Below are 26,023 nucleotides of genomic sequence, written 5' to 3' on the forward strand. Positions count from 1 at the left end.
ATTGGTGTATATGCATGAAGAAACTCCATGCAGATGGATCGTTTGGACTCACTTGATTTTGAATCACTTGAGACATGCAAATCATACCACATGGGCAAGATGACTGAAAGCCTCGTTTTTCAGTAAAATGGAACTAGAAAGCAACTTGTTGGAAGTAATACATTTTGATGTGTGCAGTCCAATGAGTGCTGAGGCGTGTAGTGGACATCGTTATGTTCTTACTTCACAGATGGTTTGAGTAGATGTTGAGTACATTTACTTGATGAATCACGAGTCTGAATTATTGAAAGGTTCGAGTAATTTCAGGGTGAAGTTGAAAGATCGTCGTGACAAGAGGATAAAAGATCTATGATATGATCATAGAAATGAATATCTGAATTACGAGTTTGGCACAGAATTAAGACATTGTGGAAATTGTTTCACAACTAATACAGCCTGGAACACCATAGTGTGATGGTGTGTCCGAACATCATAACTGCACCCTATTGGATATGATGCATACCATGATGTCTCTTATCGAATTACCACGATAGTTTATGGGTTAGGCATTAGAGACAACCACATTCACTTTAAATAGGGCACCACGTAATTCCGATGAGATGATACCGTATGATCTATGGTTTAGAGAAACCTAAGCTGTCATTTCTTAAAAGTTTGGGGCTGCGACGCTTATGTGAAAAAGTTTCAGGCTGATAAGCTCGAACCCAAAGCGGATAAATGCATCTTCATAGGACACCCAAAATAGTTGGGTATACCTCCTGTCTCAGATCCGAAAGCAATAAGGGATTGTTTCTAGAATCGGGTCCTTTCTCGAGGAAAAGTTTCTCTCGAAAGAATTGAGTGGGAGGATGGTGGAGACTTGATGAGGTTAATAAACTGTCTCTTCAACTAGTGTGTGGCAGGGCACAGGAAGTTGTTCCTGTGGCACCTACACCAATTGAAGTGGAAGCTTATGATAGTGATCATGAAACTTCAGATCAAGTCACTACCAAACCTCGTGGGATGACAAGGATGCGTACTACTTCAGAGTGGTACGTAATCCTGTCTTGGAAATCATGTTGCTAGACAACAATGAACCTACGAGCTATGGACAAGCGATGGTGGGCCCGGATTCCGATAAATGGCTCGAGGCCATAAAATCCGAGAGAGGATCCATGTATGAAAAGAAAGTGTAGACTTTGGAAGAACTACTCGATGGTCGTAAGGCTATTGAGTACAGATGGATTTTAAAAGGAAGACGGACAATGATGGTAAGTATCACCATTAAGAAAGCTCGACTTGTCGTTAAGATTTTTTCCGACAAGTTCAAGGAGTTGACTATGATGAGACTTTCTCACTCGTAGCGATGCTAAGATTCTGTTGAAATTATATTAGCGATTACTGCATTATTTATGAAATCTTGCAGATAGGATGTCAAAAAAAACATTGTTTCCTCGACGATTTTCTTGAGGAAAGGTTGTATGTGATACAACCGGAAGGTTTTGTCAATCCTGAAAGATGCTAATAAGTATGCAAAGCTCCAGCAATCCTTCTAAGGACTGGAGTAAGCATCTCGGAGTTGGAATGTACGCTTTGATGAGATGATCAAAGATTTTGGGTTTATACAAAGTTTATGAGAAACTTGTATTTCCAAAGAAGTGAGTGGGAGCACTATAGAATTTCTGATGAATATATGTTGTTGACATATTGTTGATCAGAAATGACGTAGAATTTCTGGAAAGCATATAGGGTTATTTGGAAAGTATTTTTCGATGGAAAGCCTGGATTAAGCTACTTGAACATTGAGCATCAAGATCTATAAGGATAGATCAAAACGCTTAATGGTACTTTCAAATGAGCACATACCTTGACATGATCTTGAAGGTGTTCAAGATGGATCAGTCAAAGAAGGAGTTCTTGCCTGAGTTGTAAGGTATGAAGTTAAGACTTAAAGCTCGACCACGGCAGAATAGAGAGAAAGGACGAAGGTCGTCCCCTATGCTTAAGACATAGGCTCTACAGTATGCTATACTGTGTACCGCACCTGAAATGTGCCTTGCCATGAGTCAGTCAAGGGGTACAAGAGTGATCTAAGAATGGATCATAGGACAACGGCCAAAGTTATCCTTAGTAACTAGTGGACTAAGGAATTTTCTCGATTATGGAGGTGGTAAAAGAGTTCGTCGTAAAAGGTTACGCCGATGCAAACTTTGACACTAATCCAGATTATTCTGAGTAGTAAAATGGATTCCTATAGTAGAACAGTTATTTGGAATAGCTCCAAATGTAGCGTAGTAGCTGCATCTACAAGATGACATAGAGATTTGCGAAGTACATACGGATCTGGAAGATTCAGACCCGTTGACTATAACATCTCTCACAAGCATAACATGATCAAACCCAGAACTCATCGAGTGTTAATCACATGGTAATGTGAACTAGATTATTGACTCTAGTAAACTCTTTGGGTGTTAGTCACATGGGGATGTGACCTTGAGTGTTAATCACATATCGATGTGAACTGGATTATTGACTCTAGTGCAAGTGGGAGACTATTGGAAATATGCCCTAGAGGCAATAATAAATTAGTTATTATTATATTTCCTTGTTCATGATAATCGTTTATTATCCATGCTGGAATTGTATTGATAGGAAACTCAGATACATGTGTGGATACATAGACAACACCATGTCCCTAGTAAGCCTCTAGTTGACTAGCTCGTTGATCAATAGATGGTTACGGTTTCCAGACCATGGACATTGCATGTCATTGATAACGGGATCACATCATTAGGAGAATGATGTGATGGACAAGACCCAATCCTAAGCCTAGCACAAAGATCGTGTAGTTCGTATGCTAAATCTTTTCTAATGTCAAGTATCATTTCCTTAGACCATGAGATTGTGCAACTCCCGGATACCGTAGGAGTGCTTTGGGTGTGCCAAACGTCACAACGTAACTGGGTGGCTATAAAGGTACACTACAGGTATCTCCGAAAGTGTCTGTTGGGTTGGCACGAATCGAGACTGGGATTTGTCACTCCGTGTAAACGGAGAGGTATCTCTGGGCCCACTCGGTAGGACATCATCATAATGTGCACAATGTGATCAAGGAGTTTATCACGGGATGATGTGTTACGGAACGAGTAAAGAGACTTGCCGGTAACGAGATTGAACAAGGTATCGGGATACCGACGATCGAATCTCGGGAAAGTATCGTACCGCTAGACAAAGGGAATTGTATACGGGATTGATTAAGTCCTTGGCATCATGTTTCATCCGATGAGATCATCGTGGAACATGTGGGAGCCAACATGGGTATCCAGATCCCGCTGTTGGTTATTGACCGGAGAGTCATCTCGGTCATGTCTGCATGTCTCCCGAACCCGTAGGGTCTATACACTTAAGGTTCGGTGACGCTAGGGTTATAGAGATATTAGTATGCGGTAACCCGAAAGTTGTTCGGAGTCCCGGATGAGATCCCGGATGTCACGAGGAGTTCCGGAATGGTCCGGAGGTAAAGAATTATATATAAGAAGTGCTATTTCAGCTATCGGGACAAGTTTCGGGGTCACCGGTATTGTACCGGGACCACCGGAAGGGTCCCGGGGGTCCACCGGGTGGGGCCACCTGCCCCGGGGGGCCACATGGGCTGTAGGGGGTGCGCCTTGGCCTATATGGGCCAAGGGCACCAGCCCCAAGAGGCCCGTGCGCCAAGAGAAGAGGAAAAGGAAGAGTCCTAAAGGGGGAAGGCACCTCCGAGGTGCCTTGGGGAGGAGGGACTCCTCCCTGGCCGCACCCTTCCTTGGAGGAAGGGCCAAGGCTGCGCCCCCCTCTCCCTTGGCCCTATATATAGTGGAGGAAAGGGAGGGCAACCTAACCTAAGCCCTGGCGCCTCCCTCTCCCTCCCATGACACATCTCCCTCCTCCCACAGCGCTTGGCGAAGCCCTGTTGGAATCCCGCTACTTCCACCACCACGCCGTCGTGCTGTTGGATCTCCATCAACCTCTCCTCCCCCCTTGCTGGATCAAGAAGGAGGAGACGTTGCTGCTCCGTACGTGTGTTGAACGCGGAGGTGCCGTCCGTTCAGCGCTAGGATCATCGGTGATTTGGATCACGACGAGTACGACTCCATCAACCCCGTTCTCTTGAACGCTTCCGCGCGCGATCTACAAGGGTATGTAGATCCACTCCTCCCTCGTTGCTAGATGACTCCATAGATAGATCTTGGTGACACGTAGGAAAATTTTGAATTTCTGCTACGTTCCCCAACACAACCATGCCCCCATATTTTTGACATTCCTTTTGGGGTTCAGAGCAGAAAGACATCTCCAGTCGCCCCCTTCGTCCACCTCCCTATTGTAGGACCTCTATGCAACCACATTTCCCTTTGATCCCCAAATATAAGGGGAATAGGGGCGCCATGTCCATCCCCAAACCTTATCAATCAATCACTGTCATTGTTGACCATATGATTTCGACCACCTGTCACCATCAATAGGACTTGTGCGCCTTGTTTCATGGGCAAATGGAAGGAACTGAATGAAGAGGACTTGGGGCTATGATTGAAATATAAATCAAAAAAATAAGGGCTTGATTGAAACCCCTGGGCCATGCTTGGGCTGCTAGCCCGAGCACGCTGGCTGGGCTCGAAGTTACACTTGTTTTACCTTTCTATGCTAGTTAATTCTTTCTCCAACAAATTGTTTGTTTATAAGATTCCTACGCATAGGAAGGTGGGTTAGGCTTAAATGTGTTTGATATATGCTTCATAATGCTTTCTTTATGTGCGTATATTCATTTCTAAGCTCAGGCTCTACTGCGCTCGGTCAAGAAAAAATTCACACAAAAAAACAAAAATATCCAAACTTTTTTGCATGGTAGATAATTTGGCGCATGAGGTGCTCCCCAAATTTCAGATCATTTGGACATGCCAGTAGCTCTCAGCAAAAAAAGACAAATTGGGTTAGAATGGTAAACTTTTTTACAGACCCCAAATTTGTCTTTTTTGCCGAGATCTTCCCAGATGTCCAGATGATCTGAAATTTGGAGTGCACCTCACGCACCAAATTATCTACCATGTAAAAAATTGGAATTTTTTGAATTTTTCTAGTATTTGTTGGAATGTTTTCTTCATCACGGGTGCGGATGAGGTTGGGCACCGAATCGCTGCTCTCCTTTATGTATCAATTCTTTACTTTTATGTGAGTATCATTAAAATTATAATGCCTATCTTAAAGGCCTTAAATAAAAGCGCTTGTTGGGATGCAAACCAATATTTACCCTTATTGTTTTTGTGTTTTTACATGATTAATGTTACTGTAGTAATCATGTTTTGTATCTTTTCTTTCGATAATGTGAAGTTAAGTCTTTTTCTACTGCAATGTTATCAATTGCTGATTTTTTGTCTGCGTTGCCTTAATTTTTCAGTAGTTTTGGAGTTACAAAAATATAACAAGAAATTAGACCTTTATGTGTTGTTTTGTTTTTGACAGATTTGTCTAGTTTTCTTTGTTTGCTTGTTTTTGAGTTTACATATAGCTTATATTAAGTGATATAATCTGTGGTAATTATAGAATACCGTAGGCATTATGTGGGGAAAATTATGAAACGTGTCTTGACAGTACCAAAGTGAATGATTTATTTTTTATCATACTAAACTATCTCATGAGTTCCGTTAAGTTTTGTGTGATTGAAGTTTTCAAGTTCTAGGTGAGATGATGATAGAAGGAGAATAAGGCGTGGCAATACCCTAAGCTTGGGGGATGTCCAAGGCACCCCAAGGTAAACGTAAGCTTTGGGATGCCCCGGAAGGCATTCTCTCTTTATTTATCGGTAACTTCAATTGGAGTCATATTTTTATTCGTCACATAATATGTGTTTTTCTTGGAGCGTCTTTTTGTTTTGTTGTTGTTTGATATAATCCTTAAATCTGATTTTTTTTATCTGAAGAGTCTTTTCATACATACTTAATTTTCTTAAGTATTCTTTAATCTTCACTTATATCTTTTTGGAATAGTTTATTATACACTCTTGTACTTCACTTATATCCTTAGAGCAAAATTTATGAATGAATTGAATGCCATGTACTGCACTTATATCCTTAGAATCGTGGCATAGGTCCTCGATCATAATCGTCTCACGCAAACGTAGACATGACGGCCCAGCTTAAGGCAACAATCACAACCTTAGGGCCATTTTTGGACTCTACTTTTTTTACCGAAACTATACTAAATTAGTGGGGCCAGACCAATTTAAATGAAATCATTTATTACTTATTTATATTACTGTTTTGTACTTATTTAGAACTCATTACTTTGACGTACAATTGTAAGTAGCATAATTTTCTATTCAATTATGAAATTAACCACATAACAATGTTGTTCAATTTTATGATACATTATTTGTTTTATATGTAGTTTTAACATTAATCTGGGAAGATGTCGTTGCACTGCATTTAAAACTTATACGTTAAAGAAAGTAATGTTGATTGTTTTATATTTGAGACATTGCCTTTTATTATTTATTTTTTCAACCGCATTGTTTAGATCATGTTAACATGGAAAATAACAAAATCATTTGTCTTTACATAATTATTTATGGCTCATCGATGAACTATACATGTGTGTATTTTAAAATATCATGTCAGAGAGCACTAAACTTGATATGGGTTTCTAGTGCACTATTTTAGTGTAAGTAAAAGTATCGATAGAATATGCTGGAATAAGCAAAATATCTATAAGAGACACCAGTTCTATTGGGTTTTTTTGTCAAGTGTGTCTTCCATGTTTCTGGGTTAACCATTCAGCACACATCACACCAATTTGTTTCTTGAAATGGCAACATTCAACTTGAATCAAATGCACTTAGTATGATTCTAGGTTTAACATGCAGTTGGCACAATATGCTTGACCTGTACTCAGCATCCGCCCACCACAGGTCGTCCTACCATCCAAGCGATTACCGAACACACCGTCACCAAAAGTTTTGACCCCCAAAAAAACAAGTAGCCTACATGTCCAAACGTCTGTGACTGTCTTAGGTTAGTAGGCAAGCACTAACCATCATCTCCACACGAGACTGTCCGACCAAAAACAGGCCGTCTGCCTGAAACGACCTACCTGGTTCGGCTCTACCGGTTCGGCAAGCACGTCAGCGTATTCACTAGCTTCACAGGTGAGCCCGGCCTACTCCTCGCACGACCAACACTTACGAAGAGGTTCTGACCACTCTACCGAAAACAGGAACCACAAAAGAAACCCCAGCACGCGCACACCATCCAACAACCAAATATAAAGATTCGTAGCAAGAAAGCATGAATACAAACACGACGCATGGATCAACCGCCACAAAGAGAATATATAACTTACCTGGACGGCGTATGTAATCAAACATACATAACAAACAAAAAGCGCAAACCTGGACGCAACGAACGGCAGTGGCCACGATATACGGCTCACCCAATCAAACAAAACCACCAGCGAGCGCTCTCATCGGCACGAAGCAAACATACCTCTCAAGAAGAAAAATCGATGATCAACCCATCGCAAATTCACGACACATCCACACGGAACGAACCGAAGTAAGAACTTACATTGACGTGTAAGAACCGAAAATGCTACTACCAATGCCAAATCTAAAATTTGAACCCTGGTGGGTTGGTCCCACCACAAGAAACTTATATGTTTTGGTACCATTTCGTAATCTCTGGCACACTTTTTTTTGCCATGACCCCATTTTCCTGGATTGATGTGTGCATATGCGTGACTAAATATTATAATTTATCATGAGATCCTTAAATTTATGACTATTTAGAATATAAACATGTGACATGGCCTCAATGATTGATGTCTAGAAATTTTGGCATTAAGTTATCTTTAAAGGGCAATTCCAAGCAAACCCATGTCTTCGTGTCATCCTACATTTTGGGGGTTTTGAGAGCAAAACCCACTCCAATCCTCACCTAAATGTTCTATAAACCTCCATTCTGACCTCATTTTGCTTTGATTCCAAATACAGAGGCAAATAGGGGATCCCCATCCCTCTCCATATACCCTGTTGATCACTCCCCGTCGCCGTTGACCATATGATTTTGGTAGCTTATCACCTTCTGTGGCCTTGAGCTTTTCTTCATGGTTGGAGTTGCTCGGTGTGGAAACTAAGTACTAGCACGCAAAGGTGAATGAAAAACACTAACGAGATTCAGAGATAGTCTTGAAAAAGAATGATGGTCCACATTTTTCTTAGATATATGTTCCACCATTTATGTACGTAAAATAAAAAGGTTCATGCTTTTCAAATAAAACGTTCTCACGGCTCCTGAAAACTATTGGAAGATAAATTTGTTTTTGCTATCACATAAAATAATAATATTGTTTACAAATACTATAGGAAAGTTCTAGAAAACCATAAAAGACATTTAAGATTGACAAGTGGAGAGGGCTGTATTATATTAATAATAGGGAAACATAATAACATAAAAAATTAGGAAAATATAAAAAGGAAATAGAGAAAAAGGGGAAGTAGAAAAAAAACTTTGAAACAAGATAAAGAAAGAAAAAAGAGGATAGAATGGGCCCGTTCTATACAGTAGCCCACCAGAAAGGGCCCCAAACCCAACGCCCATTAACCTGTCTCTCATCCCCCGATCCCCATCTTTCTCCACGGACCACGGTCATGGCGGCGGCGGCGCAGCCACACCCAGCAGATTAGTCGTCTCCCTTAACTACTTGGCGCAGCAATCCAGAACAATGGAAATGCTTGGCTCCACGGACGCCTCCGCGGAGTTGAAGCGTCCACGCGATGCAGAAGACGGCGGGGACGGTGGCGCTGGCGCGGGCGATGACCGGCTGAGCGCGCTGCCGGACGACCTCCTCCGCGCCATCCTGTCGCGCCTCAAGGCCCAGCAGACGGGGCGGACGTGCGTGTTGTCCACGCGGTGGAGGGACCTCTGGCGCGCCGTGCCTTGCCTCGACATCGACCGTAGATATACCCGCCGCGGTTTTGACGACTTCACAGCCAACCTCCTGCGCGGCCATAACTTCACGATCCTGGAAGAGCTCCGGCTGCACGGGGCCACCGTTGTCGTCGGCGACCGTTGGCTCCGCCGCGACATAGGTCAAGATGCATGGCCCCGCCGGCTCAGAAAGTTGCATCTTTCCCGCCTGCAGTTGGAACTGAACGACCTTGCCAGCCATATCAGCTCCGGCTGCCCTGCTCTCGAGGACCTGAAACTCAACATGTGCTGCCACTCGCTCACCAGCAATGCTAAGATCATCTCCTCCTCCCTCAAGAAATTGACCATCGTCGATGGCGAGCACACCGTGGAAGATCTCGAGGTTTTCAAGTTGATTATAGAGGCCCCTGCTCTTGTTTCTCTTCGCCTGACCGGCGAGCAGTTTGAGCACATTCTTGACACCACTCAGCCACATACCATGCCGTCTCTTCTCGATGCGTCCATTCATGTGCCCTGGATTTACCAGAGCGCCGAAGAACAACTCAACATTCTTCTCACGGTGTCTAATGTGACAACCTTGCGCTTGGCGCATTTTCCGGTCACGGTATATCTTCTTCTTGATTGATACCACTTCTATTTATTATTCAGTTTGCATTTTTCTATATCTCAAGAGCCATTAAAATGAATGCCTGTATGGTTGATTTTGTTCTCAGTTGCTGTTCTTTGGGAGTCATGAGGATCTTCCTGTATTCAAGTTTGAGAACCTGATCACAAGCTTTTCTCTAGACGGGTGCCATATCAACGGCGACTTCCTTGGGCTGCGCCAATACCTGCACAACTCGCCTAACCTGCAGAAGCTCACTCTGCACCATTGCAAGGTCCGCTACTTCTTTCATCAACAACTAATTACCATAACCCGAAACTTTCCGTAATATATTGGTATTCCATTCCTCTGCGCTGCTCAACAGGTCTCGGATTTCCAATCTACAAAGGAGGTGGTGAAACGCCGTCAATCATATTCTAAGGACCTGGCGCATTTCAAGTGCAACAACCTCAGGCTTACTGAAATCATACACCGAGATGGTGATGCTTCTGTCGATCCGTTGGTCAAGTTTTTCAGGGGCATGCGAAGGAATCGGCCAAACAACAAGATCAAACTCATTTCGCTCAAGAGGAAGAAAAACATAACCAGACTCACTATGGCCGATTAGAAGAACCGCATGGCAATACACTATGATGTCTATCATTTGCTGATTTCAGTAAACCAGGTTGCACATGTGTCATCATTTTTACCTTTTCAATAAATTCATCATGAGTCCCTGGGCTTGATTATGTCAGATGGTTGAGATCGTTTGGATTTCAGCAACTAGTACCTTTTGTACTAGGGTAGTGGAAGTGTCATGATCCCCTCGTCTATATATATGGATTTCTTTTTCATTTGGGATGACATTTTCTCATCTTTTGCTGATCGTGTATGTCACCGATACCTCTGAGATTATCCCCCGGTGAGATTGTTCTCCATGTACACAGTTAGAACCTTTCATATCTTGACTCAATTATCCACTTGTCTCCAACTACTCCCTCCGTTCCGAATTACTTGTCTTAGATTTGTCTAGATACGGAGGTATCTAGCACTAAAATGAGTCTAGATACATCCGTATCTAGACAAATCCAAGACAAGTAATTCGGAACGGAGGGAGTATATTCATAAGCACCAATGGATTTAACAAGAGACAATCTGTTATTGCTCAATGACTACAATGCCAAGCTTCATCTCAGGCACATTCAACATCATCTACAATGCCACAAACCTACTGACATGGAAATGCCTGTTGGCACAGCCCCAGACGTGCCGAGCCCCATCGTCTACAACACTCAAAGAAAACACCTTCAAGAGGGGATCATTACTCAATCGTCAATGTCATCAGATCCAACCAGGAAGATCAAACTTGTGAGAGACAACAAGGCCACAAAGGAAGCAATACTCAGTGCCAAAAAGGAATGGACAAGAGAGTAAATGACCAAATCATGATTCATTTCTTCAGTTCTCAAATTAACCATGATACATACAGTATATATGTTACCCCAATTCTCTTCATGTTTCTCTTCTACTTTGGATGCGTCAGATATGCCTACCTAGGAAGCAATCACACATGTATACATGCATATGAACAGTCACACCCAAACACAAAAAGAGTCTTCTTACAGCATCAGCACACTCGGCCGCTCAGGGCTAACTCACTTTGGAGCTGCACTAGTGTGGATGCTGGGCCAGCAGGAGCACTTGCCAAGCCTCACATGTCTCCTCACATCTAGACGAAGTAAAACGTACAAGACGACCCGGTAGCCGATCGCCATCAGGAACAAAACAAGGAGATTCATCCACTTTGCACCTGTCGATGATGATATGCCATACGAGCCTCGGACAGCCTGCACACCGGGTATCGTCATTGTAGCCCCAACTGCAAATGATGTATCGACATACTCGTTCTCGACCAAGCCCTGCAGCAGCATTGCTCGTGAGCACGCCTGACCCAGTTGAAGCAAGATGGGCATAGAGTTTATGTAGGTTACATACGATGGCCATATATAACTTACCTGGACGGCGTATGTATGGAATGAAATGTAGGACAGCGGATAGTTCCACACGGCCACTGGTATTGCGTCTCGGATCCGAAAATACCCAGCCACCAGCATCATGACAACCTGAAGTAGCCATGGTTATTTAATGGTTGTACATTCGATATTTGTGCCCACTTGAAAGAAGACCAAGATGGAAACTCACATATAAGCAAATCAGGGTTAAGGTGCACTTGTAAGTTTCAAGCCAGATGTAGGCAACAATCATCATAAGTGCCTCGTTAGCCAACAGGCACGTAAAGATGGTGATTATAAAGTACATAAGGAAGCTGAACTCATTCCTGAGGCCTATCAGGAAGTAGAAAACCAACGACGACGAAATGGACACCAGAAATAGGAAGGGGATGCTGGATAGGAAGTGGCCCAGCAGGAAAACCAATGTCCCAGATTGCCGATTTGAATCCTCATGGGAATATATCTGCATAGACGGAATTAAATGTTAGTACCTAATATTGCTATGATTTTACAAAGTCTACGGTGAATAAGAAGACATCATTCAGCAATAAATCACAATTTTAGAAATAAAATTTATTAGGAAGGATGTGGCCATAATGTTGCGATTCTGCTTGGAAGATTAAAAACAAACTGACTTTGATCTCATCAATATGAGCAGGTACTCCACAAACACTCAAAAGGACGAGAAATGAAACAAACACAAATATCGCAGAAATCCTAACCTGTCAAAACAAAGTGAACATTGAGCCTCAAATCACAAAAACAGTAAATTTAATCAAGAAATAAAAATATCCAGTAAATCGGAACATAATGCTGCAGTGACACTAACCACTACAGATGACAATGAATGACCAATGTCGATAAATATGGTGCCAATTGAGAGGGCAAGCAGCATATACAAGACAAGCCTGCTCCAGAAGTACTTCCAGTCTCTTGACATAATTAGCAATGATCTCCAAGTGAGAATCCCAATTCTCGCTGCATCACTGGCTTTGCCTTTGCTTTTCAAGTAAGGACCTTCCTGCATCACACCATGTAGACAATAGTTTATTCACTATCATGGTTCATGGATATTGCAGTGTCCTATTTCTCAATCTAACATGGTTGATTGTAGAATTCCTACTCAGGAATATAAGTATCAATTATGTGTTTGTGGAAGGGGTGACATAGATGGCATTTTCATTATTCTAGGGTGTGGAGCATTAGTACCTTCTCAATCAATTTGCAATCATCAATTCAACAGAGGCAGCTTCAGCCGATGATTTGTATGTTGCTTCTAGTGTCCGGATTGCCACAGCAGTGTCCATGCTCACTCATGAGAAATCCCCTTGATCATCCTGTTAATAACTACAAAGCTTTTTATCTCTCACAACAAAGGAACATTTTGCCATCAAATTGAGTAAAATGACTAAAGATAATATCAGAAATTATGTCAGAGTAAAAATCAAAAGATACCTGCAGATTTTTGCACATGGCTATGATTCTGTCGAAGTCTGTATTGATTGCTCTCAGGAAGTGGTCAGATGGACTTTGCATGATTGAACATGGAAACTCAGCATTTGAGAAGTGCTGTAACAGAACAAGACCAAGTAAGAAAACTCCAGAAGGTAATGGCACTGGTGCCCCGGCTGTACTCCACCCGCCTCTTGGAGTAGGGCATGTGCGTCACCATCCAGCGGGCGCACTGTGCCATCCAGGAGCACCTTCCCTTCGATGGCGTTAATGACCTCGGCCATGAGCCTGCATCTCTTATATCAATCCCCAATTACATCTCTAAAATTTACCTCTTGTCGTTGTTGAGGTGATCGAGTAGGGCGAGAGAGATGAATGAGAGGAAGAAGATAGTGTGTTTTTGCGCCGGGCGGACTCCCCAGCTTTTCCGTAGTTCTATTGATCTGATTATTGTGTTTACAAGCAACCTATCTAACTAACCCGGCCAGCCCGCTGCGATCCGGAGTTGTCGCGCCATCCCACGACCTCCACAACGCTAGCGTGCCACGCTGACCGGGAAAACCAGAACAGAAAATGAAACGGGGCGATCGTGCAAGACTCGGCCCGCTCTCCCTACTCCTACGTGCATGCTGCATGTGGACATCACATCAACAGCTATGCATTGCTTATTCTAATCAAAGCAAACTAGAAGACACACGCACTCTCACGTGTGATGGAGCTTAGGTCAACATTTCTCCCCCTTAATCTCCATTCGCCTTGCTGATCTCCCTGATGCCCAGCCTCTGCCGCATTTCAACATGTCTCACATGACCCAAAGCTTTTGTCAGTATGTCAGCAAGTTGATCATTAGTACCAACATGATCAAGCTCCAACTGTTTCTCTTCCACACACTCCCGTATGAAGTGATACTTCACATCTATGTGCTTGCTCCTGTCATGGTGAGTAGGATTCTTTGCCAAAGCAATTGCTGACCTATTATCAACCAGAAGTTTGAACTTCATTGGTACCTCACGCTTCATTTCAGTAAGCAATCTGCTCAACCAGAGGCCTTGACAAGTTGTGGCTCCAGCTGCCACATATTCCGCCTCACACGAGCTCATTGCTACCACCTTCTGTTTCTGCGAGGTCCATGAAACAGGGTTCCCACCGAAGAAGAACACCTGACCAGAAGTGCTTTTCCTGTCGCCAACATCACCGGCGTGGTCGCTATCACTGTATCCGACCAGCCCATCAGTTCCTCCTCGTGTATAGCAGCACCCGTAGCTGAGTGTACCTTGCACGTACTGTAGGATCTGTTTCACTGCCGTCCAGTGAGTCATCGTCGGTTTCTCCATGAATCTGCTCACCAAGCCCACTGAATAAGTGATGTCAGGTCTCGTGTGAGTCAAGTACCTCAAGCTTCCAATGACACTGCGGTAGAGAGAGGGATCAAACGGCTTGGCTTCATCTTCTTTTTTCAGCTTGAGTCTGCATTCCATTGGTGTGTGACAAGTGTTGCACTCTGCTATCCCAGCTAGTTCAAGGATCTTCTCTGCATAGCTACGCTGGCTCAATGTAATTGAGCCTTCTGTTTGAGCTACTTCTATCCCCAGGTAGTAACTAAGGAGACCAAGATCACTCATCTTAAAGAGCTGCTGCATTTGATTCTTGAACTGAATAATGTCATCTCTGCTGGTGCCAGTGATTATCAGATCATCGACATACACTCCCACAAGTAGGTATGAGTGTGCATCCCCTCTCCTATAAACAGCATGCTCTAGAGGGCCTCTAGTGAACCCAAGTGTATTCAGTGTCTCGTCGAGCTTTGCATACCATGCCCTCGGAGCTTGACGCAGACCATATAGTGCTTTATTCAGCTTCAACACTTGACTTTCCCTTCCAGCAATGACATAGCCTGGTGGCTGTCCCACATACACTTCCTCAGAGAGTTCACCATTCAGAAAGGCTGATTTCACATCCATATGGTGCACCTCCCAGCCTGAGTGCGCAGCGAGAGCAAGGAAGATGCGTACGGTCTCCATTCTTGCAACAGGAGCGAATACCTCCTCGAAGTCAATGCCTTCTCTCTGCGCGTAGCCCTTTGCCACTAAACGTGCCTTGTGCTTGATCACATTGCCGTCAGGATCACGCTTCACTTTATAGACCCACTTGAGCCCAATCGCCTTGCGCCCACGAGGAAGAGTGGTGAGCTCCCAAGTGCAGCTCTCGGTAATGGAATCCATTTCAGCATCCATGGCACCCTTCCAGACAGCATCAGACAGTGCTTCGTTGACGTTCGCCGGCTCCTCAGCGCTGAGCAGACAGAGCAGCATCGCCTCACGCACTGCCTCGCCCTCTGTCTCGTCAAGGACACAGGAGATGCGCCGGTACCGAATATTTCCGGTGTCTACATCACGGAGGTTCTCGTCATGACTTGGTGGCGTGGCCCAGTGAATCTCCCATCCTGCAAATGGCGTCTCCGTCTCGCTTTGAGGTGAGCTGAGCACGCTCGACTCGGGTGAGGAGCCGCTCACGCTCGCCTTTGATGCGGGCTGTGTGGGGGATGCCGATGACGATGCAGGTGCCGGGGTCTTGGGGCTGGCATGCGGCGAGTGCATCGGTGTTGCCATGCCGCTGTCCAGCTCATGCACACCATGTGCCGTGGTGTAAACCACACTGAAGGTTGCCGGTGCAGCCATGTCCGCGCCCGTGCTCTGGACGCTCCACGTCCACGGCCTGTTTTCCTCAAAGACCACGTCTCGCGTGATCTGCACCTTCTTCGTCGCAGGATTGTACACTCTGTAGGCCTTGGACCCCTCCTCGTATGCAACAAAGACCATCGGCGTCGAACGATCGCTCAACTTGTTGATGCCAGGCCCGACTCTCTTGACATGAACCGTGCACCCAAACGTACGCAAATGATGCACGCTGGGTTTACGGCCGTGCCACGCCTCGTATGGGGTGACACCATCCAGGCTGCATGTGAGGGCGCGGTTCAGAATGTAGACGGCTGTCTTGACTGCTTCTGCCCAGAAGAACGACGGCATGCTCATGCTCTTCAACATGCACCTAGCCATCTCCACCACGGTTTGATTTCGCCGTTCCACTACCCCATTTTGCTGAGGTGAGTAGGGGGCCGTGGTGTAGTGCTTGACTCCGACCTCTTCGCAGTACGCCTTGAATTCACCGGAGTTGAACTCCCCCCGCGATCCGAGCGGAAGGCGCGTAACTTGCATCGGCCGTCTGCTTCTGCCAAAGCCTTGACCCTTTTGAAGCATTGAAATGCCTTGTCCTTGGTCTTCAGGAGCTCTACCCACATGTAGCGACTGAAATCATCAACTACCCGCAAAGGTCCGTGTGCACAAGCTCTAGCGCGCGCTCTGCGCGGTATGCAGTTGCCTGGGGAAATGAGGCTCGGTGCTGCTTCCCAAGTGCACATCCATCACACTATTCCTCCACACGATTGATGACGGGCATGCCACGCGCCATCTGCTTCGTTGACATGGTGCGGAGTGCACGAAAGTGCAGGTGTCCCATGCGTGCGTGCCACCTCCAGGTTGCATCATCTCCTTGGGCCATCAGACAGGCGGGAGCGTCGATGATGAGACGCCCTGTGTAGAGTCGGCTGCCGGACCGCCTGACCGCCTGAGGCATAGGGGATGACACTCATCTCTTCTATATCTTCTGCCGTGGTCGGGCATTGAGCCGAGCTCAATTTCATACCTTGCAAAACAGGCAAGAACCCTTTCTTGGACTGATCCATTTTGAACTTCTTCAAAATTTTATCAAGGTACGTGCTTTGTGAAAGACCTATGAGGCGTCTCGATCTATCCCTATAGATCTTGATGCCTAATATATAAGCAGCTTCTCCAAGGTCCTTCATTGAAAAACTCTTATTCAAGTAGGCCTTGATGCTGTCCAAGAGTTCTATATCATTTCCCATCAAAAGTATGTCATCTACATATAGTATGAGGAATGCTACAGAGCTCCCACTCACTTTCTTGTAAACGCAGGCTTCTCCATAAGTCTGCGTAAACCCAAACGCTTTGATCATCTCATCAAAGCGAATGTTCCAACTCCGAGATGCTTGCACCAGCCCATAAATCGAGCGTTGGAGCTTGCACACCTTGTCAGCATTCTTAGGATCGACAAAACCTTCCGGCTGCATCATATACATTTCTTCCTTAAGGAAACCATTAAGGAATGCCGTTTTGACGTCCATTTGCCATATTTCATAATCATAGAATGCGGCAATTGCTAACATGATTCGGACGGACTTTAGCTTCGCTACCGGTGAGAAAGTCTCATCGTAGTCAACCCCTTGAACTTGTTGATAACCCTTAGCGACAAGCCGAGCTTTATAGATGGTCACATTACCATCCGCGTCTGTCTTCTTCTTAAAGATCCATTTATTTTCTATGGCTCGCCGTTCAACGGGCAAGTCAGTCAAAGTCCATACTTCGTTTTCATACATGGATCCTATCTCGGATTTCATGGCTTCTAGCCATTTGTCGGAATCCGGGCCCGCCATCGCTTCTTCATAGTTCGAAGGTTCACCGTTGTCTAACAACATGATTTCCAAGACAGGGTTGCCGTACCACTCTGGTGCGGAACGTGTCCTTGTGGACCTTCGAATCTCAGTAGGAGCTTGATCTGAAGTATCTTGATCATCATCAATAACTTCCTCTCTAGTCGGTGCAGGCACCTCAGGAACATTTTCTTGAGTTGCGCCATTTGCTGCTTCAAGAGGTAATACCTCATCAAGTTCTACTTTCCTCCCACTTACTTCTTTCGAGAGAAACTCTTTCTCCAGAAAGATTCCGTTCTTGGCAACAAAGATCTTGCCTTCGGATCTTAGGTAAAAGGTATACCCAATAGTTTCTTTAGGGTATCCTATGAAGACGCATTTTTCCGACTTGGGTTCGAGCTTCTCAGGTTGAAGTTTCTTGACATAAGCATCGCATCCCCAAACTTTTAAAAACGACAGCTTAGGTTTCTTCCCAAACCATAATTCATACGGTGTCGTCTCAACGGATTTCGACGGAGCCCTATTTAAAGTGAATGCGGCAGTCTCTAAAGCATAGCCCCAAAAAGATAGCGGTAAATCAGTAAGAGACATCATAGACCGCACCATATCCAATAGAGTGCGATTACGACGTTCGGACACACCGTTACGCTGAGGTGTTCCAGGCGGCGTGAGTTGTGAAACTATTCCACATTTTCTTAAGTGTGTGCCAAATTCATGACTCAAGTATTCTCCTCCACGATCTGATCGTAGAAATTTGATTTTCCCGTCACGTTGATTCTCAACCTCACTCTGAAATTCCTTGAACTTTTCAAAGGTTTCAGACTTGTGTTTCATTAAGTAGACATACCCATATCTACTCAAGTCATCAGTGAGGGTGAGAACATAACGATAGCCACCGCGAGCCTCAACACTCATTGGACCGCACACATCAGTATGTATGATTTCCAATAAGTTGGTTGCTCGCTCCATTGTTCCTGAGAACGGAGTCTTGGTCATCTTACCCATGAGGCATGGTTCGCACGTGTCAAATGATTCATAATCAAGAGACTCTAAAAGTCCATCTGCATGGAGCTTCTTCATGCGTTTGACACCTATGTGACCAAGGCGGCAGTGCCACAAGTATGTGGGACTATCATTATCAACCTTACATCTTTTGGTACTCACATTATGAACATGTGTAGTATTACGTTCGAGATTCATTAAGAATAAACCATTGACTATCGGAGCATGACCATAAAACATATCTCTCATATAAATAGAACAACCATTATTCTCGGATTTAAATGAGTAGCCATCTCGTATTAAACGAGATCCTGATACAATGTTCATGCTCAAACATGGCACTAAATAACAATTATTGAGGTTTATAACTAATCCCGTAGGTAAATGTAGAGGTAGCGTGCCGACGGCGATCACATCGACCTTGGAACCATTCTTGACGCGCATCGTCACCTCGTCCTTTGCCAGTTTCCGTTTATTCCGCAGCTCCTGCTGTGAGTTACAAATATGAGCAATGGCACCGGTATCAAATACCCAGGAGTTACTACGAGCACTGGTAAGGTACACATCAATTACATGTATATCAAATATACCTTTGGTGTTGCCGGCCTTCTTGTCCGCTAAGTATTTGGGGCAGTTCCGCTTCCAGTGACCCTTCCCTTTGCAATAAAAGCACTCTGTCTCAGGCTTGGGTCCATTCTTTGACTTCTTCCCGACAGCTTGCTTGCCGGGCGCAGCAACTTCCTTGCCGTCCTTCTTGAAGTTCTTTTTACCCTTGCCCTTCTTGAACTTAGTGGTTTTATTCATCATCAACACTTGATGTTCCTTCTTGACTTCTACCTCTGCTGATTTCAGCATAGCAAATACTTCAGGAATGGTCTTTACCATCCCCTGCATATTGAAGTTCATCACAAAGCTCTTGTAGCTTGGTGGAAGCGACTGGAGGATTCTGTCAATGACCGCGTCATCCGGGAGATTAACTCCCAGCTGAGTCAAGCGGTTATGTAACCCAGACATAGTGAGTATGTGCTCACTGGCAGAACTATTTTCCTCCATCTTACAGCTGAAGAACTTATCGGAGACTTCATATCTCTCGATCCGGGCATGAGCTTGAAAAACCATTTTCAGCTCTTCGAACATCTCATATGCTCCATGTCTCTCAAAACGCTTTTGGAGCCCCGGCTCTAAGCTGTAAAGCATGCCGCACTGAACGAGGGAGTAGTCATCAGTACGTGTCTGCCAAGCGTTCACAGCGTCTTGGTTCTGTGGGACGGGTGGATCACCTAGCGGTGCTTGTAGGACATAATCTTTCTTGGCAGCTATGAGGATGATCCTCAGGTTCCGGACCCAGTCCGTATAGTTGCTGCCATCGTCTTTCAGCTTGGTTTTCTCTAGGAACGCGTTGAAATTGAATACAACGTTGGCCATTTGATCTACAAGACATATTGTAAAGATTTTAGACTAAGTTCATGATAATTAAGTTCATCTAATCAAATTATTAATGAACTCCCACTCAGATTAGACATCCCTCTAGTCATCTGAGTATTACATGATCCGAGTTAACTAGACCGTGTCCGATCATCACGTGAGACGGACTAGTCAACGTCGGTGAACATCTTCATGTTGATCGTATCTTCTATACGACTCATGCTCGACCTTTCGGTCTTCTGTGTTCCGAGGCCATGTCTGTACATGCTAGGCTCATCAAGTTAACCCTAAGTGTTTTGCATGTGTAAAACTGTCTTACACCCGTTGTATGTGAACGTAAGGATCTATCACACCCGATCATCACGGCGTGCTTCGAAACGACGAACTGTAGCAACGGTGCACAGTTAGGGGAGAACACTTCTTGAAATTGTTGTAAGGGATCATCTTATTTACTACCGTCGTTCTAAGTAAACAAGATGCAAAACATGATAAACATCACATGCAATCAAATAATAATAGTGACATGATATGGCCAATATCACATAGCTTCTTTGATCTCCATCTTGGGGCTCCATGATCATCCTGTCACCGTCATACTCATCGACATGTAAGTTGTGATTCCTTGTACAATAGCATGAACATCTCATACATCACATATAGATCATTCATCATTCATCACAACTTTGGCCATATCATATCACAAAGCACTTGATGCAAAAACAAGTTAGACGTCCTCTAATTGTTGTTGCAAGTTTTACGTGGCTGAAGTAGGGTTCTAACAAGAACGTTTTCTTACCTACGTGAAAGCCACAACGTGATTTGTCAACTTCTATTTACCCTTCATAAGGACCCTGTTCATCGAATCTGCTCCAACTAAAGTAGGAGAGACAGACACCCGCCAGCCACCTTATGCAACTTGTGCATGTTAGTCGGTGGAACCGGTCTCACGTATGCATACGTGTAAGGTTGGTCCGGGCCGCTTCATCCCACAATACCGTTGAAGCAAGATAAGACTAGTAGCGGCAAGAAAATTGACAACATCTACGCCCACAACAAATTGTGTTCTACTCGCGCAAGAGAACTACGCATAGACCTAGCTCATGATGCCACTTTTGGGGAACGTAGCAGAAAACAAAAATTTTCCTACTCGTTTCACCAAGATCCATCTAGGAGTTCATCTAGCAACGAGTGATTAGATGCATCTACATACCTTTGTAGATCGCGAGCGGAAGCGTTCGAAGAACGGGGTTCATGTAGTCGAACACGACATGATTCAAATCACCGGAGATCCTCGCACCGAACGGACGGTACCTCCGCGTTCAACACACGTACGGAACGGATGACGTCTCCTCCTTTCTTGATCCAGCAAGGGGGGAGGAGAGGTTGATGAAGATCCAGCAGCACGACGGCGTGTTGGTGGATGCAGGGCGTCACAGTAGCAGGGCTTCGCCGTGTACTACGAGGGAGAGATGTAACAGGGGAGAGGGAAGCACCAAAGGCTGAGGTATGAAGTCCTCCCTCTCCTCAACTATATATAGGAGGGCCAAGGGGGGGGGGATGTGCCAGCCTAGGAGATCCAATCTCCTAGGTGCGGCAGCCAAGGGGAGGTTTCCCTCCCCCCCAAGGCACCTAGAGGTGCCTTCCACCATTGGGACTCTTCCCTTAAGTGGAACCCTAGGCGCATGGGCTTTTGGGGCTGGTGCCCTTGGCCCATCTAGGCCAAGGCGCACCCCATACAGCCCATGTGGCCCCCCGGGACAGGTGGCCCCACCCGGTGGGCCCCCGGGACCCCTCCGGTGGTCCCGGTACAATACCGATAACCCCGAAACTTGTCCCGATGGCCGAAACAGCACTTCCTATATATAATTCTTTACCTCCGGACCATTCCGGAACTCCTCGTGACGTCCGGGATCTCATCCGGGACTCCGAACAACATTCGGGTTACTGCATATACATATCTTCACAACCCTAGCGTCACCGAACCTTAAGTGTGTAGACCCTACGGGTTCGGGAGACATGCAGACATGACCGGGATGACTCTCCGGTCAATAACTAACAGCGGGATCTGGATACCCATGTTGGCTCCCACATGCTCCACGATGATCTCATCGGATGAACCACGATGTCGAGGATTAAACAACCCCGTATACAATTCCCTTTGTCAATCGGTATGTTACTTGCCCGAGACTCGATCGTCGGTATCCCAATACCTTGTTCAGTCTCGTTACCGGCAAGTCACTTTACTCGTACCGTAATGCATGATCCCGTGATCAACCATTTGGTCACCTTGAGCTCATAATGATGATGCATTACCGAGTGGGCCCAGTGATACCTCTCCGTTATATGGAGTGACAAATCCCAGTCTCGATCCGTGTCAACCCAATAGACACTTTCGGAAATACCTGTAGTGCACCTTTATAGTCACCCAGTTACGTTGTGACGTTTGATACACCCAAAGTACTCTTACGGTATCCGGGAGTTACACGATCTCATGGTCAAAGGAAAAGATACTTGACATTGGAAAAGCTCTAGCAAACGAACTACACGATCTTGTGCTATGCTTAGGATTAGGTCTTGTCCATCACATCATTCTCCTAATGATGTGATCCCGTTATCAATGACATCCAATGTCCATAGCCAGGAAACCATGACTATCTGTTGATCAACGAGCTAGTCAACTAGAGGCTTACTAGGGACTTATTATGGTCTATGTATTCACACGTGTATTACGATTTCCGGATAATACAGTTATAGCATGAATAAAGACAATTATCATGAACAAAGAAATATAATAATAATACTTTTATTATTGCCTCTAGGGCATATTTCCAACATGTTAGTCATAATCAATTCAGATATGCAAGTTGCACAAATGCACAATAACGGTAATGTGCTGGTCCTGGACTAGAATGGACTAGAGACGTGATCCTATCCTAGAACACTCATGGGGCCACGGCACTACGCACCTAGCATCAACAGATTATATGCAGTAGCCTTGAACAAGAAGATATAAACCAAGATTGCAAAGTCAGTTAAGACAGTGCCTAGGAATAAACTCCAAATATAATGTAAAAAGTTGTGAAAAAATTAAGGACAATGCCTTGAACAACAAGATATAAATGAAGATCACAAAGTGAAATACACTAAAGTTTCTCTATGCAACTTCACTTAAAAATACATTTATTTATATTTTTTCTCAAGCTGTGTATTGACATAAGCTTTACAACGCATGAAGAATAACTCAAATGGGAGTTCATATGAATGGTCAAATAATTTCTACTATCATATGAAAAATTGCAATGAATCGTGTTCTGAAATTAGGGCAAAATTTCTAAGTTACAAGACAATGCTATGAAGGCCTTCCAGGGCTCTTGGCATACACAGGGAGAACTTTTTGGATGTGCACGATCATTGCGATCATTTTGAGTATTCGTGGAGCCGGAAAGTAGTCCATGTGACAAAGTTGTGCCTATTTTGGTGAACACTGCCCAAAGCCGATTCTGGTCCGAATGGTGAGACTAATTCTAATCTGGTGGGATCCGATTTTTTATGCCTTTATTTTGAATCAAAGCCAGAGGATCCAATTGGACCAAGCAAAGATGCAAGCAACCTCAAGTATGATTATGGTAGATGCAGTGCTGAGACGTTCTGGAATACGATAGATGGTGGTGGTCGGCAATGGATGGGATAATGATGCGGCGGCGACATGACTAAAGTGAATATAACTCGAAACTCTAAAGGACTAAGCCCTATGACTAGAAACTTGACATGGTGATGTAGAAGTAAACTCAAAGTTGAAATGCACTGAAAAGAGAGTTGTGATGGCTCTGGTTTGGATAGGATGATCTAACCTTATTTTTATTAATTTCGGCTTTTCATGGAATGTAGATATGAAAAATAGATGCAACATAGACTACTGAAAACCTAGAACTACTCTTTGAATAAACGGTCGGATTGGAGTGGTTCTCCGACACCGATCAAGGTTAAAATGCTAAACTAACGGGCTCATTACGAACTATCCCCTACTCTGAATTTCAGGTGGGTGGGGCCCGTCCCTCCCCCTTATATCAGTCACAGCATGCCAAGTCACAAGCACTCCGTAACATCCCTCCCCCCGTAATATCCCGTCGATGTAGCATTACTCCCGGTCAAGGAGTACCATGGTACTAAACTTCTATATTTTCTATAACTCGCTCTCGACATCTATCTCAAATAGTACTCCCACTTTCCCATAATGTAAGACGTTTTTTTGACACTTCTGGGGCAGAGGGAGTACAATTTTATATACCAAGTTTAAGAGCATAAGAATGCATCTAAATATTAAGGTTTAATATGTAATTCAATGTCAATTTGGATGACACACTTGCACTAAATTTAGAACATATATTCAATAAAAGTTACATTCGTAGTATTATTTTGAGACATGAACTCTCAATGTGTTATGTTTAAATTAAATGTATTCTTCTACATGAGGGAAAATAAAAGGAACAAAATTGCAAGCATGCAAAGATTCATTTGCTGAACTCCGATGCATTGCAATTGTTTCTATGTGCTTGTATCTATTTTCTTGATGTTTGGGGGGTCAATCTGGACAAAGCTTCATCTCGCATGGCATTTCTTTGTAGGGTTTCATTTATATGTTTTGTTATACATTCTTTTTTTTTAGCACATTTACTTCTCCATGACCTTATTTTTCCGGATTGATGTGTGGGATTTTGTACGATCATCCATAGAATTATGGTTTTTGGATTATAAACATGGGACATGACTGCGGTGGTTGGTTTCTAGAAATTTTGTCATTAATCTATCCTTTAAGAGCAACCCAACACAGGTCCCCGTCCTCGTTACATCCTTTTGTGAGTTTTGCGCGTAAAACACACTCCAATACTCACCTAGCCCACCTCCCTGTTCAACGGACCTCTATGCGACCCCACTTTTCTGTGATCCGCGTATGCAGGGGGGGGGGGGGGGAATAGGGGCTCCCCATCCCTACCCAAACCCCAGTGATACTCCCCGCCACGGTCGACCATACGCTTTTGACCATCTATCACCATCTGTGGCCCCTTGAGTTTTTTTGTTGATGGGGAAAATAAGAAACTACCCCCTCACACAACACCCACAACTTGATATGGGGAAAATACGGTCGGAGTTGCTCCATGCAGAAAGTAACTACTAGTACAAAAGAAAAAACTACTAGTACACAAAATTTAATAGAAAACATCACATAGGTAATCTGAAATTGTGTTAAAAAATAATGGTGGTCCGCATTTTTTAGCTAGTCTTTGAATACATCAAACAAAATGTTCATTCTTTCCAACTAAACTATGTTCATTCTTTCCAACTAAACTGTTTATACGACTCGTGAAAATGGTACAAATGTTTTGGTATCAAAGTTAGTGATAAAACCGTTGCCATATATTACTAGAACATTTTAGAAAATAACACAAATGGGTTATGAATTAGTGAAGCCTACATAAAACTACAAAAGACATTTACCGTGGACATGAACTAAGAAGGAAACAAAAGAAAAGAAGAGGTGGGAAAGAAAATAAAAATAAATAAAAAACTAATAAATAGAGAAAAAGGAGGAAAACCATTTGAGGGAAAAGATAGTAGTAATAAAGAAAGAAAAACAAGATAGAAAGGGCCCGTTCTATGCATATATAGAGTACAGTCCAAGGGCTTTCTCCCGGTCTTTCTCCTCACTTCCGAATCCCCCCGATCCCATCTTTCTCTGAAGCCATGGCGGCGGCGGCGCAGCTACACCCAGCAGCAGATTAGTTGTCTGCTGCGTACTGCGCGCGCCAATCTAGAACAACAGAAATGCTTGTCGCCACCGAGCAGAAGCGTCCATGCCACGCAGACGACGGCGGCGGCGGTGATGCAGGCGATGACCGCCTGAGCCGCTGAGCGCGCTGCCGGATGATCTCCTCCGCGCCATCCTCTCGCGCCCCAAGGCCCGGCAGGCGGTGTTGGGACAAACCCAGATAGCTCTTTTTCTCTCACTCACACAAAAGAAGGTGGAAGATGGAGCATACAATTTTTCCGGCGCACAAACGCCTCCGCCGCACGAACGGCGCCTCGGCCGCACGAACGACCTCACTTT

General features: G+C 44.4%; 1 protein-coding gene and 2 pseudogenes across 1 annotated transcript; 1 reads left to right on the forward strand and 2 right to left on the reverse strand.

Moving 5' to 3' along the window:
- Nucleotides 1-8,730: 8,730 nt before the first annotated feature.
- LOC147977418 (MEIOTIC F-BOX protein MOF-like) lies at nucleotides 8,731-10,147 on the forward strand. Its single transcript, XM_087519979.1, has 3 exons — nucleotides 8,731-9,540; nucleotides 9,650-9,814; nucleotides 9,905-10,147. Exons 1-3 carry the CDS (start codon nucleotides 8,731-8,733, stop codon nucleotides 10,145-10,147), a joined length of 1,218 nt encoding a protein of 405 aa, XP_087376105.1.
- A 1,027-nt stretch (nucleotides 10,148-11,174) lies between these two features.
- LOC147977419 (ABC transporter G family member 3-like) lies at nucleotides 11,175-13,267 on the reverse strand (annotated as a pseudogene).
- Nucleotides 13,268-13,723: 456 nt separating this feature from the next.
- LOC147977420 (secreted RxLR effector protein 161 pseudogene) lies at nucleotides 13,724-14,461 on the reverse strand (annotated as a pseudogene).
- Nucleotides 14,462-26,023: the final 11,562 nt, after the last annotated feature.

Source organism: Triticum urartu, chromosome 4A (genome assembly GCF_056163025.1).
Source record: "Triticum urartu cultivar PI428250 chromosome 4A, HENAU_Tu73, whole genome shotgun sequence".
In the NCBI taxonomy this organism is placed as follows: Eukaryota; Viridiplantae; Streptophyta; class Magnoliopsida; order Poales; family Poaceae; genus Triticum; species Triticum urartu.

What these genes read in the sequence shown, in the direction of transcription:
- LOC147977418 (XM_087519979.1), top strand. Translation starts at nt 8,731, where the DNA reads ATGGAAATGCTTGGCTCCACGGACGCCTCCGCGGAGTTGAAGCGTCCA. An exon ending in TGGCGCATTTTCCGGTCACG is followed by an intron (nt 9,541 to 9,649) that starts GTATATCTTCTT and finishes TTTTGTTCTCAG; the next exon opens with TTGCTGTTCTTTGGGAGTCA. An exon ending in TCACTCTGCACCATTGCAAG is followed by an intron (nt 9,815 to 9,904) that starts GTCCGCTACTTC and finishes GCTGCTCAACAG; the next exon opens with GTCTCGGATTTCCAATCTAC.